This window comes from Topomyia yanbarensis, chromosome 2 (genome assembly GCF_030247195.1).
Source record: "Topomyia yanbarensis strain Yona2022 chromosome 2, ASM3024719v1, whole genome shotgun sequence".
In the NCBI taxonomy this organism is placed as follows: domain Eukaryota; kingdom Metazoa; phylum Arthropoda; class Insecta; order Diptera; family Culicidae; genus Topomyia; species Topomyia yanbarensis.
Window position 1 is genome coordinate 358,970,135 of NC_080671.1, and position 14,026 is coordinate 358,984,160.

At 35.8% G+C, this 14,026-nt stretch overlaps 1 protein-coding gene across 1 annotated transcript in view; it reads left to right on the forward strand.

The window, feature by feature from the left end:
- The window catches only part of LOC131684320 (uncharacterized), a 346,758-nt gene that overhangs the window by 258,626 nt on the left and 74,106 nt on the right, over positions 1–14,026 (forward strand). The window contains exons 8-9 of the mRNA XM_058967082.1: positions 7,082–7,303; positions 7,694–7,820. Coding sequence (XP_058823065.1) covers positions 7,082–7,303; positions 7,694–7,820 — 349 coding nt within the window. The remainder of the gene's footprint in view (positions 1–7,081; positions 7,304–7,693; positions 7,821–14,026) is intronic.

Sequence of the window (14,026 nt, forward strand, 5' to 3'; positions counted from 1 at the left end):
CGGAAATCGATGTCTTGAGCCATTTTGTAATTCAAGATGGCGACTTCCGGTTTAGAAAATTTTTCCAAAACCTGAACAATATGAGTATTTTTGGCACGGGGTTGACTAGTACATGACGAAAATCGATATCTGCAGCTATTTTGAGATGGTGAATTCCGGTTTAAATTTCCATATTGTTAGGGTTATCGTCAATATTGCTCAACCAGAACTCGCCATCTTTGATTACAAAAAGGTTCTAATTGTCCATTTTCATCATCTACTAGTCAAACCCGTCCCAAAAATACCCATGTTGTTAGGGTTATCGAGAATATTGCGCAACCAACCCCATTCCAAACATTGCGAACCCCATTCCAGAAATACCTGTATTGTTGAGTAAGGGTGGACGAAACGCAATTCTGGTCTATGCAGTACGAAACGAAATGAACAACTCTTTCGTAACGAAACGAAATTTCAATAGAATGTTTTTCGCAATACGAAATTTCATTTTGCCGAAAACATTTGCGAACAATTGCGAATTTTTTTTCTATAACAAAAGTTTCTTCTTTTTAATGCTTTTGTACATTAGAATGTCTCAAATTATGAAAAATGTTTGCAACTCATGATAAGTGATCGGAGATCAACCCTGTGCTGTTCAACCCCGCCTTTACGCCGCGGGTTACGGGAAAATCCCGATGGAATATTCAAAACACGATTGTTAGTTGTCACCACTATGAAAACCTCTTCACAACATTCCCATTTATCATGCAAATAGATTGTTTGCATTTTGAAATCAATGTGTTGAATACATTAAACGTTAAAAATTGAAAATTGGAGGAAAACGAAAAAAAAACTATTTTGTGTAAGGCAGTGTAATTTAGTTAAAAACTGTTTATGCTTTCTAAAATTTTTCGAGAAAATAGAAAATTAAATTATGTTGTGAGTGGAGGTTTCAGTGTATGAAAATAACCATCATTTGGCGATCTTTTCATGAAAAATTTTAAAATTGCTGAACATTTTTCTAAAGAAGCGAATCTATTTCAATAGAAATTTAAAGAGAGCATTTATTTCCGCATTTAACGACCTATTTATCATCAAAATAGGTTAAAAATAGCAGTTATTATTTTTTTTCCAAATTAGAAACTTGCTTGCATGAATTTTTAAAGGGACGTCTCACATAAAATTTTCCAAAAAATCATTTTTTGCACGATTTCATTCACACTCAAAAGTACGTGTGAGAACTTTGATTTTAAAATTGAAAAAAGCAAAATAATAATAATAAGATATAATTCTAGAATTTTATAGTGCGCGACAATGCCTAAATAACCCCTTAAGGGGGGAGATTTCAGCGTGAAAAAAATCGCAAAAAACCCCTTTTTTGCGATTTTTTAGAACTTTGCGTGAAGCAAATTTATCAAAACTTTTGTATTTTTTTTTGCAAAAATATCGACAAACGATTCGGTGACTAAGCTTTTTGTTGAACGTTTGTGGAAAAAACATGATTTGTGGTGTTCACTGTCATTCAAAAACTACTTAACCGATTTCTTTCAAAATTTGCATACACATTCTGTGTTAAAAATACCTAACCCCTACGTTGAGTTTTTGGGATAATTTTTTATATAAGGGGGCGTTTACACATTAAAACGCGGATTTTTTTTATGAAAAATAGTAATTTTTATTTGAACTGAGTAAAAAAACCTTTAATTGAAAATTTATCCCAAAACCTCAAAATTAGAATACAAAAATCGGAAATATACTTCAAGCGTATAAAGCGGACAGAGATTCTTCAGCACAAGAATCGCTTAAAAAGTCCTCACCCGTTAAACTCGGCAAGGATGAACCTCAAGTTTAAACACCGGTTAAAAATAAATAAATCGCATGCAGGAGCATCCGTACACCGTGATGTTCAAGATTAAAAGTCGGCTAAAAAACTACTTTGTAACAATCGGATATATGTATTTCCGATTGTTATATTGAAGTTTCCGACTCTTACGAAGGAGCGTTCCAGTCCGTTTTTATGCTTGAAATTTATATCCGGTTTTTATATTCTAACATATTTGAAACGGGTTTTATAAAGTATGATCTGACCTTGCGACTTTCATTTTCGATCGCTGATTTTAGCAACAGTAGAAAATCTAAAATACTTGTACCTTTATTTTGATATTTCCATTAAAAATACCGAAATAACTTATTTTAAGAAAACCTTTCAGAAATTAGCAAAAATTGCAGCATTTGTATTAAAAGCCTAAAGTGTATGCTGCTTCATTTCGGTTAGGTTTCTGACATTATCTCCCATCATTTTAATCTAAAATAGTAACCTTGTTCTGGAAAACTAATTATTGCATAACCTAAGACGATTTAAAGCTACACTTTTGTGAAATCCCAACAGAAAATAAAATTAAATGTTTGTCTAACGAGCTTTCTGTCCTATTGTTTCAGTGAATTATGGCCCCTTGTTGTGGTGAAATTGGTGATTTCGATTACAGGGGAAAATGTTGGTTAAAAATATCATTAATTAAATTCTACTGATTAATGTTCTAAAGCTAAGTTAAGATCATATATCCTTAGGGGAAGCGTTTTACCCTATCTTTTCCTAACTAATAATATGCTAAAACCTTTAGCAAGCAGATTTCTTATCGTAAAAATTTTGCAATAACCCTGCAATTGTCACGTATGACAATCGACAACGAATGCAGTACCAGGACATTACTTTTAATGGAGCTTTTCACCTGTTGAGCCGCGATATTCGCAAACAAAATAAGTAAAATGCACATTACGTCATTTAGCCGCATATAAAATACGCTGGCCCTAATTTGGATGAAAAAATCCCATCATGCATCAACCTTTTATATAATTAGTCGGGTTTTACGGATAGTTATTCAACTGTGTTTATAGCATGATGATATGTACAACTTTTTTCCAGTTTGCTCCTAGGACCGGGTAGTGTCAAAATGCTCCATAAACTCGTAAATAAGCTTTACGAAGAAACTCATATCACATCAACAACAGAAAATCATAATATCACCATCCAATAAGCCAACACCGTCTCCTTTACACAACGAAACAACCAGTGCTTATCAAATCGTCAATCGCACCCGCACTACCGCTTGCCAGAGGAAAATGAAACAAAGAGCACACTTCAATGTATACATCGCAGTGTACTCTGGAACGCGCGCCGTGGTGAATTTATCTGAATACGCACCTGACACCACATAAATTTTAAAGAACAAGAGAGCGTGGTTCTCTCGCACCAAACCACCCCATCGCCAATCCATTTATTTAGCTCTGAGCTTTCTGCTTTTTCTGTGGTGTGTCATCGTTGCATCTTCTGTATATGCATGAAACTGGCACGTCACTACGCCAGTGCATCATTAGAATGAAATGCTATTAGCGCCTGGCGGCAGTCATGGGATTTATTACCTACCTAATTAGGTTATTATGTGAGTTTCGGCAAAGCGGTCAATAAAACAGCAAAAACGATTTGTTGTTTCAATGTCCGACAGTTTCGGTGAATGTATTTCACATTTTTCAAGGATTAGGAACTATATGTTTTGTTGTTGTGTATGTTTGTATGTCCGACATTGGTTGTCTACACTGTGTAATTTGTAATGGCGTCCGATAGTGGATCATGTGTAACAATATTTATGCGACTCACTGTTAACAGAATGAAAAGGCTTACTCGCTGATTTTCTGTGCACTAGTTAGAGCGAATATGCTTTGGTTTGTGTCTCTCCTTTTCCGTCTACTACAGTAATAGTGGACGGAAACAACGTTAAACATTCACCTAGTTAGGTTAGTTTTCTAAATGGTATCAACTCCTACACCGACTTTCATTGGTTTAGTTTTCGATAAAAATATACTGAAAAAACTACAAGGTGCAGCCCTATGGGGTTGCACGAACTGTAGACGTAGGACTATACTACTTAATGTAAAATATTTATTTTCTTAGTACTTAGTGTGTGGGAAAAACACCCGGACCGGTGAAGATAAATCAAATTTTAGACAATATAATCACATCTCATGTATAGACCAAGCTTTCTAGTTGCTCTCAAACAGATCCTAAAAGTTCAAACACCCTTGGATAACCCTAAGTTTGTAGATGTGTTTCGATGCCACAGGATTGTAACATGGTTAATATTAAGTCATGAAAATTCAATTCTTCCGTGACATTTTTTTTCCTGCAAAATGCCCTGTGTGTATGCAAAGCTCATGATTTGTTGGGATATTAGCATTGATCGGAAAAATGCTTTCTAACGCTGCGCAGTGCATACATACAGGACATTTTGCAAGTCACCAGAAGCTGTTCATTTCACCACCGCCACATGTTCAATTTACCCACTCGCTATAAACATGTCTCATTTTTGGACATGGTTAGAAATCAAGAATCATGTTTGAAAAAATGTGTTTATGACGAAGTATTTTTTACCAGATATGTACAAAATATGTCTAACAAGAAACATATAAGGTGATTGTAATATCTCATTCACTTATTAGTTAGAAAATAATGACTTTGCTTAACGTGTTCATTTTACCGCCAGTTCCCCTACCTACCAACACATTCGCCCCAAACATTGAACCCAAGCGCACAATGCAAAATGAGTCAACGCTGATGATGATGGGTAGAGCGAAAGAGACAACTAGTATCACCACGACACTATTAGCGCATTTCACCAAAATTCAACGCGGCCATTCCCGATTGAAAGGAACGGCCGCGCTTAGCCCATCTGTCATAATATCGTGATTTTGCATAGCGAAGGGCTGAATGATAACACATTTTGTTCCAAAAAACAGCCCTGCGTTATGCAACACTTTGTGCAGGTTGATTATACCAGTTGCAAGTGGGGCCAAATTCACCAAGTTCCGTAAAATTCCTTTTAAATTACAGAATTGATAAAATTGCTGGGATGAGCTAAACTAATTAATCAAATCCTGTTTTAAAAACTGTCGTTGCGTTTAAACCAAAATGGGAAGCTTATTACTACCACTACATTACTTAATTTCAAGCGCAAATAGCATGTGCTAGTTAAACCAAAAATTTACTGGCAACATTACAGCGGCATTTAGGAAGCAGTTGGAGCGGTCGCCTGTTGGACGACACAGGGTAGCATCCCTCCACAGCCAGTGTAACGGACTTCTAGCTCAGCTACACAGGCTGTAAAAAACACAGCGCAGTGATCTGCTTCGCCAGCCGTTCAACAGGGAACTGAGCGTGTCTGACCAAGTCCGTTCTTTAAATAGTCGATGATGACGTCATTCATAGAAGCGTTGCGCGCTAGGTACACCAATCCGTCGTACAGGGCTTGGGAAGCGCTATCTTCTGTGTGTTAATGCGCGATATTTTGACAAGGTTGTATATTATTTAATTTTTTAATGCTATGATATCAAAAATCTTTGGGATTATCTATTGGAATCTATTCTTAGAAGTATTTAGGGGCGATTTGTGCAAAAAATTTGAAAATTTATCGTGAGATGGCTGAATTATATGCGTTTAAAATTGGACCACTTTTCGTTTAATACCATTTTTGTAGAATTTGCAGAGTGCACCCCCATATCGAAAACAAAGACGTAGTCCTACGTCAAAAATTCAACTTGGACAAGGAAATTTTTTTTTCAAATAAATTTTTTTCCTTCAAAGTACCCAATTTGAATTTTTACGGTAGGTAGGAAGCATAATTACCTATCTTGGAACAAAATTTCATCTAAATCAAAGATAATTTTTTCGTAAATCAACTTTAAATTTTTCAAATCAATTTTTTCTGTGTAGGAGTAGATGAAGAATTTTTTCGATATTTTTATTCAAAAATTAGATTTATTTTGTCGAAAACATCCCTACAACATGTTGCTGTAGAATTTGTCATTTTATAAACATTTGAAAAAATGGTAAAAAAAGTTTGACTCTTTTCAACAGATCATTTTTGGAAAAACAAAGTATGCAGAGTTGATTTTTGTAATAAAGTCTTCATGTACAGAAAGTTTCAGAGAGGGTGCTGCCAACCCTGAATATGATTTAGCGCGAAATTCGTCTATAATAAAAGAAAACTAGACATATTCGGAAAACAATAAGCCTATCAAACATAAGAGTGTAACTCCATACACTGATCCTTTTCCATGTATTTTTTTGGCGAAAACTAGTTTCTTGGAAACACAAATAGTTTCATGAATACGAAGTATATTATTCATGATCGCAGGGGATTACTGAAAATTTTCGAAAACGATTCACTTTATGAAAACATGACTTTAATGAATTGAAGAACAGATTTTTTAGTTTATTAGTCTGTATACCTTTGGAAGGACACCTCCCTCATACACTTAAAACGATCAAATCACCTTTGAAATAACAAACTTTTCGAATAATATTTGATAAAAATTAAAGAAGTCCACGAAGGAGCGCAGAAAAAAATTTCGGAGGGGGTCCGGAATTTCGATTTTGAAATGTTCATTGTACAATACGTAAAATGAAATATCTACCGCCATTTAATTAAAATCCGTTTTGGTGGTCGAATCTGGTTTGGAATGATTTTGAGTGTAGAACGAATTTAAAATAGAAACTATTTTAAAATTTCTCAAGAAATTAAAAAAATTTGGGGGTGGTCCGGACCCCCAGGACACTCCCCTAGATCCGCCACTGAGTCCACGTGAACATCATTGCTACAAAAATTTTCCACTATTGTCTTCGGAGGTAGAAGAGAAAGTTAAAAAATGAAGGCTTTTCTGGCCATGTACATGTTTGAATATTTGGATACTCTGTTAAGCAAAAATACCAAAATTATAAAACATGTTAAGCTTTTCTTCATGTTAATACATTTTTCGACTACCCTCCCCTCCTTCTTTTTACTCTCTTCTTAGAAACTCGAATAAATGTTCAGCCCTCATCATTAATGCAAATATTAATTAGCCATAGCTAATTGATTGGGAACAATCAAAACTGATTCATTCCATTTATCCGTATAATTTATTCATCCTTTTCAACTTACTCCAGCATTGTCCGACTGACCAAGGAAAAGCAGCTAATTCAATATCTTAAGCTATAGCTGCATTACGAAATTGTCTCCATTCCTTTTCAATCAAACGCTTTCTTCCGTTCTGTCATCTTTTCTTCTGCCAGGTTGACGAGGGTATCGAAGCGATGCTGTGCTGTTGGCTCCAACAGATACAGGAGTTTGGTGGACCGGAAGTGGATAAACCGGACCTTTTGAAAGGATCGATCGGTTCGCTAAAAAATCTCGGTCTACCCGTGCCACCCAAGACTAGCTCGGGCAGTGAGACGCTGGTCCGGCATAACACCACCAGCGGAGGAGCAGCGCTGGAGTTCAAAGCACGTTACAACGTACGTATTCCAATCGAACACAGTGGAAGTAACAATTTGTGTCCTATTGCAGTAGTTCAATCCGCATGGTTACTTACGGAATGCAATAAATATGTACCTTTTTACTTTCACATGAGATTGCACTCACCGCACGAACCGTCCCAAATTGCTACCCAAGGAAGTTTTTTCAATCAATTATGTATCTACGCTTTTATATATTTACCTGTTGTTCTTTTATCTACCACAGTGGTTTTATCTGTTCCAATGTTGAACACATTCGTAAGCACATATATATGTAACTAACTTAAAGTATTTCCCTAAAACACATAAAGAAAAGGCTTCCTATTTCCACCTACGTAGCACAATCCCTGATCAATATAATTGGGTTTTCATATTTATTATTTCTTTCAGGGTGATTTAGTTCAACTGAAAGAAATACCACTCAGCTCTGGGTCATCCCAGGAACTCAAGACGAAGGCGATGGATCTGCTCGTAATAGCACACGGATTACGACACGAGAATATTAATCCGCTAATAGGTGAGTTATTGATAACTATTAGATATAAAAAGCCTACATACTCGAGCGATATGATAGGGGTAATTTATTTTTATATTAATTTGAAAGTAAAATATTTTACGCTAAGCCATCTAGGCTAATGCCAACCCTTACAAAGTGACCATGACCGAGGGCAATAAAAACTGAAATCATCTCAAACCCAAACATAGCCAAAATCATTCTCTACTAGAAGAGTCAACAAAGCTTGAACTAAAACCAGTCATCAAGCATCGCATCATCATTCGGGTACAAAGTCATGTGTCATCCATTAACCATCCAGAATAGATAGATCACATGAATGGTAGAACGACTGCTTTCATATGGCCATAACAAAACCATTCTCTAGCCGGGTTGGTGTTGTTCGAGCGAGTATGTATATGTGTCGCTTTCACCATGAAACTGAGCATGAAAGCTGTCATCTTATAATAATAATGTTGCTAATTAATGATACTTTGTATGGAGCGCCCGAATGAGACTGCGGTCGAAGTTGGTGGAAGGAAGCCAAATATTATGCTAACAGCACGAAAAGTTTAAATGAGTTGTAGGCTTATAATACACAATATATTTGATATGCCCATCATGTAGTGACTCGGAACGTTCTTCAACCACTCCGCCTGAGGTCGAGCAATTACGCATCATGTGGTATTATCGAGAAACGTGCACTGCCTTTTCACGTAACTCATTGGTCGACCCTCACTTCTACGATATAGGAACTAGCAGCTCCAAGGAGGGGCACGCCCCCTTCACACACTTTCAATTATTGTATTCTTTTGGTGTCAATTGTCCATTAGGTCCAAATCAGATCAATATAGGAAAAAATCTAGAATTTTTTTTTGCTATGAGCCTTTTCATAAACATTTGAATATTTTTTGACATCAAAAATGTCTTATTCCACTATCTGGGGTTAGATGTCATTCTAAAATTTAAAATTACACGCTTATAACGGCGCTGTCACTAAACGAATTTTAATCATTTATACATCAGCCGATTCAGAAAAGTCTATCTTAAGTACTGGTAATAATTTAATATCTATACAATAATTTATTTTATTTTTATTTCGATTATAGCGGTTTTAACCTTGGGGTCATTTGCCTCTTTTCGGGTTAGAGAAATCTCTTTCGGAAAAATCTCTAACCCTACGGTTGGAAATCGAACCCAGGTGAGCTGCATACAAGGCAATCGATTTACCAACTACGCTATGGCCGTCCCCTATGTACAATAAAGGTAGTCTAATTAAAATCGGTAAAAGTGAAAAGTTCACGAAATAACCATTCATGGAGCAGCTTTTTCAATACGATAAGTTATAAATAAAGGCGCTACGTGTCTGTTTGAATCATTCGCTCGTATGCCAAACGAGCGACATCATGACTATAACGTCCGGACGGTACAATAAGCTGTAGGTAGACTGTATGGATTTTCGGCAGTGGTGGTATTAACCTGCACATAGTTAATCCGCGTTCGAATATTTCGGTTGCCAGTACCACTTGCACCCGTTTACTCGCTCTATGCAAAATATATCGTGCGCTCTTCACATTACTGTGTGATTTGAAAGTTTGCATACATGCACGAAAATTGAAATAAGATAGGTGCGAGTCGTGCACACACGATGATTTGTATTGTTTTTGGATTAAGTTCAACACTGTTGAGTGCGACGTGTGAGCGCTGCTTGTGGGTTTGCGTTTCGACAAATTAATTTATTTTAATGTTTCGCGTTTGGTTGACGATACGAGTGAATTCTCATGCTAAAATGATTTTTGCGGTTTATTCTTACATAGGAGAATGAACCTATTGGCACACACATTTCATAGTTCGATTATTCGAGATGCTTTTTTATCACAAAGGCATCTGACAACATGGTTCTGTAGGGATTTTGAAAGCTCGGACGGACTCAACTGGGTTTGTGTCTATTTAAAAGGGTGGATGAACTGGAGATTTTGGTGGGCGATCAGATTGAGTAATGCTAGAGCAGTTTCAGCTTGATTTTCAGAAAGTTTCGAAGCTAATCTATAGCGCTTCTTGGTAGTCAACCCAAAAGTTTTAACATAGTTCAAACGTGTTTTGAATTAAACAACAAATAGAACGATGGTGTTTACCAATTTTAATTTTAAAACAAAACAAATCAAAAATACAAAACAAAACGCTATACTGGGGATGTAAATGTTACAGTTCTAGTTCCACTTTGAAAGAACTTTTTAACCCTAGAACGCTGCACTTGCCTTTTCCACCCTAGAACGTTGCACTGGGGTACAAACGTACCCCACGCGTTTGATTGCATTTTTCCCAGGTAAAAATGCAAACAAAAGAAATGTATGATACATCATTTTCTTCGTTTTTCAATTTCAAAAACAGCTGTGTAAGTGAAAGTACGTAATTTATTGAATTATTGATACGAAAATTGGCTTGAAAAATAATGAAAAAATCGCGGTTTTGACTTTTTTCACAAAAATTACTATAACTTGACAAATTTCCAACCAATTTGAAAAAAATCAAATGATTCTGAAAGTTGAAGGAATGGTCCAGAAACGGTATACAATGGATTCGAGTGCAATTATTCGGAAGAGTGAAAGTTTAAAAATCGGTCTGGGAAAATACCACGAAAAGTGGTGGAAATTGAAATAAAAAAATGTTTCTGACCAGTAATGCATTGGAAACACGCAACGCTACTGTTACAGCAGCTACTGAGCGCAAATTACACTAAACACTAACGGCAATCGTACACTGGTGGACAAATGTACCCCACGCCAACCTTGACACCTGCTTCTATGAAAACTTTAAGCAAACTGGCTATACCACCTTTTCCTACTCTTAGTAGGAACTCTAAATTGAATTATGGTTAGAGTCCCAGGTCGCCAAATGCCGAATTTTCGTCTTCATACGGCTCCAAAGAAGGCGTGGAGTACATTTGTACCCCAGTGCAACGTTCTAGGGTTAAAATAATAGAACATGCACTAAGCTAAGTACGATCACTGTCGCCAGTGCGATAATCATATGTTCTTTCTGGGACGTCATCATATCCCAGGGATAGCATAAGGGTTAGTGCATTAGGCCAGAGTCTCAAAGGTTGTGGGTTCGAATCTCGCTTCAGGGGGATTTTTTTTACATAATTCTTTTCACTTCATTCACTTTTTCGGTCAGTTCCTCTTTTGAGTATTAAGGCAATTAGTGAATTTTGTGCTGCTTCGAGTTTCGAACATGTAGTCATGAAAATGTTCTTAAAAAGTTTAATTTATTTAACAAACCGCCCAAATGAGAAGTATCGTGCAAGCCTTTGCGGAGCAGGATCTGCCAGTTTCATGTAGCAACGCTCTTATACACGCTTATCTATTAACAAACAGATCCTCAGCGAATGTTTCGCGTCATCAATCCCATCCTATGTTGACTGTGGGCACACATAATTAGCAAAGTTTCTTGCTGATAACAATGACCTACCTCTACACTGAATGAGGTAGCTCTGCTCTGTAGAGGAGGGTGCGAACAACGTTCGTTACTCCTCCGCACAGGTACGTATATATGCACACACGCAAAATCGATTCTACAGTATTGTTTAGTTTTATCCACGAGTTTCACTGTGTCATATTGTGGAAAATGGGTACAGGACGAACAACTTTTCAATGTACCATATTGTGCTTGCATACATAGTGAAGTTTCAAATTAATTCATTGCCTGTGGGGTTTCGAATAGTTTTCAATTGATTCCCGTGGACAAATTAGAAGTGGGTTGCTGTTTTCAGGTAGAATTCAATGACAGAGAATACATATAACTTTTGCAATGACGTATTTTCATTAAACCATTTACCTAACGTTTGCTATTTTACGTGTTTTCTATGTAAAGCAAATACTAGCATTGGTACTACATTTCGGTGCGGAGCTCGATCTTCTATTCCGATCGACTTCTTAGCTGATTCTTAGTGTACAGGACAATTGCAGCGCACATGCTACGATATACTGCTGATATTAGCTTTACCCTCTGTACCGCAGGACTGTGTTTTTATGTATCGCTATGGAAAGCTTCGCGGAATCATTTGGGCTGCATGTTGTTTCAGGATTATATATCAAAGAAAAATTGATTCATTCTGAGAATAATTTCAGAACAGGTCTCTACTACCTGCTGTTATTAACTGAACGTTTCGTAGAGAATTGGCAGATCGTAATTGGAATTGGCTGTGTATATAGCAGATGAAAAAAGCTTTCCTTGGTAGAATGTAATTTGCTTTGATGCGCTCATTATCAATAGATGCGCTACAGAGCACAGTGCACAGTGGTCCAGAATGTGAATTTAGCAGGAATTTTAACTTTTTGCTTAAATTGAATGACTTGGCCTTACAATATGTTTGGCAAAGTTGTTGTACTTTGCAAGGCCCTTCTTTTTGTTTAAACAGATGCTAGAATGGTTTTAATTTTAGCAATATTTACAATTGAACTTTTTAACGGTTCGAAATAGAGCTTGACTGTCTTAGATGAAGTTGTAGAGCAACGAATTTTAGACAAATGGCATGCAAGCTCTAGCTTCTATACTTTCCATTGCACGAGAAATCCAAATGTAAGCTCTACGGTGCTCCTTAAAAAACAGTTTAATTTCTATAACTTTTGTAGTTTTCTTTAGACAACTTGAAGATTGTTTTAGGGCGCATAATTTGCTTTAAAACACTAACTACTAAACTTATTTCATTTCAAAGTTATGAGAACTTTTATATAAAAACTAAAGCTTTTTCAAAAAGCATTATCTTCGATTAGGGCACTTAACATTAAATAGCGTTGTTGTCATATGAAATAGCATGCTTTGTAGTATAGATCACCAAAAATTGGCAAATACAATTTTTTTTATATCTTATTTACTCACAAAAAAGTTTATTTTTAATAAAAAAAAGTATATATAATTTTCTAACGAAAGAAGCTAGAGGTTCGGTTTATTAAGACAAATTGTTCTCCTTCAAACTATCTGAAAGTATTCCTAAAGTGATCTTAATGAAAAATCAAAACTGCAAAAGTTATACAAAGAAAACCACTTTTTAAGAAGCACCCTAATTTATTTTTGGTAAATTTCTTGTAAAATGAAAAGTACACAACATAGAGTTTCAGTGTCTTTGACAAATTTGACAATTTTCTGGAAAACAGCGAAACATTATCTCGAACCATTAAAAAGATAATTTCCTGATTTAAAAAAAAATAGAACCACCCACTATTTGAAATAATAGAATAGTATTGTAAAGCGCAATATTTTATCATTAAAACGAAACTCCATTTTTTTATATTGTCCACCTTGCAAGTAATTTAAACATATTACAAAGGGTACATTCATGAAAAACAAAATTTTCAAAATAACTTTTTCAGTTTTCATTTTTTTTTCAACCTATCCTTCACATGTTTTTTAGAGTTTCTGGGGATGAACATTTTTTTCTAACACACTTAACGTATCAAAAATAGAAAGTGCTCATAACTTTACATCGAAAATAGTTAGATATGTGGTGCCACGAAACAAATTATTTGCTTTAAAACAATCCTAAAGTTGTCGGAAGACTACTTCAGTTTTAAATCAATATCGCAAAAGTTATTTGAATAAAACAGTTTTTCTAAGAAACACTAAGAAACACCCTAGCCTTTGAATTTAAATTTGTTGTAAAACAAAAAGTATGACGGATAAAGCTTACATGTCCTCAGCGATTTTTTTCAACAATTGTCGTTCTACAACTTCGCTGAAGGTCGTTTGGCTATAGCTAGAATGATCAAAAAATTTTTTGAAGTAGAATACTTCTAACGTTTCAATATGGGGGTCCCTTTTCAAAAATTTCTGCTGAGATATTTTCCCAGTGTTCAAACGCGATTAACTTCCGTTGTACTGATCGAAATCGCTATATTTTTGCACTATCTGATCGGAAATATGTGCACGTATATTATATTTGATACCGTAAAATATACGTCTATTATAGATAACGAAAATAATGTATTTTGTAAAAATGGTAATTATCTGCGTTGATTGGCCCGTACAATTCAACCAAGCAGCGAGCGTTGCTAGGACTGCCTCTTTTTTATCCAATGTTCTTCGCCAGGTATAAAAACGGGACATAAGCGAAAATTCGTCAGTTTGCTTTCTGAACTCGTAGTAGCTGCTACGTTTTGAGTCAGCTCAAACTCCGGTTGGAATATATTCAATGACGGTCACCAATGATTCATCCAATGATGCACAGGCGT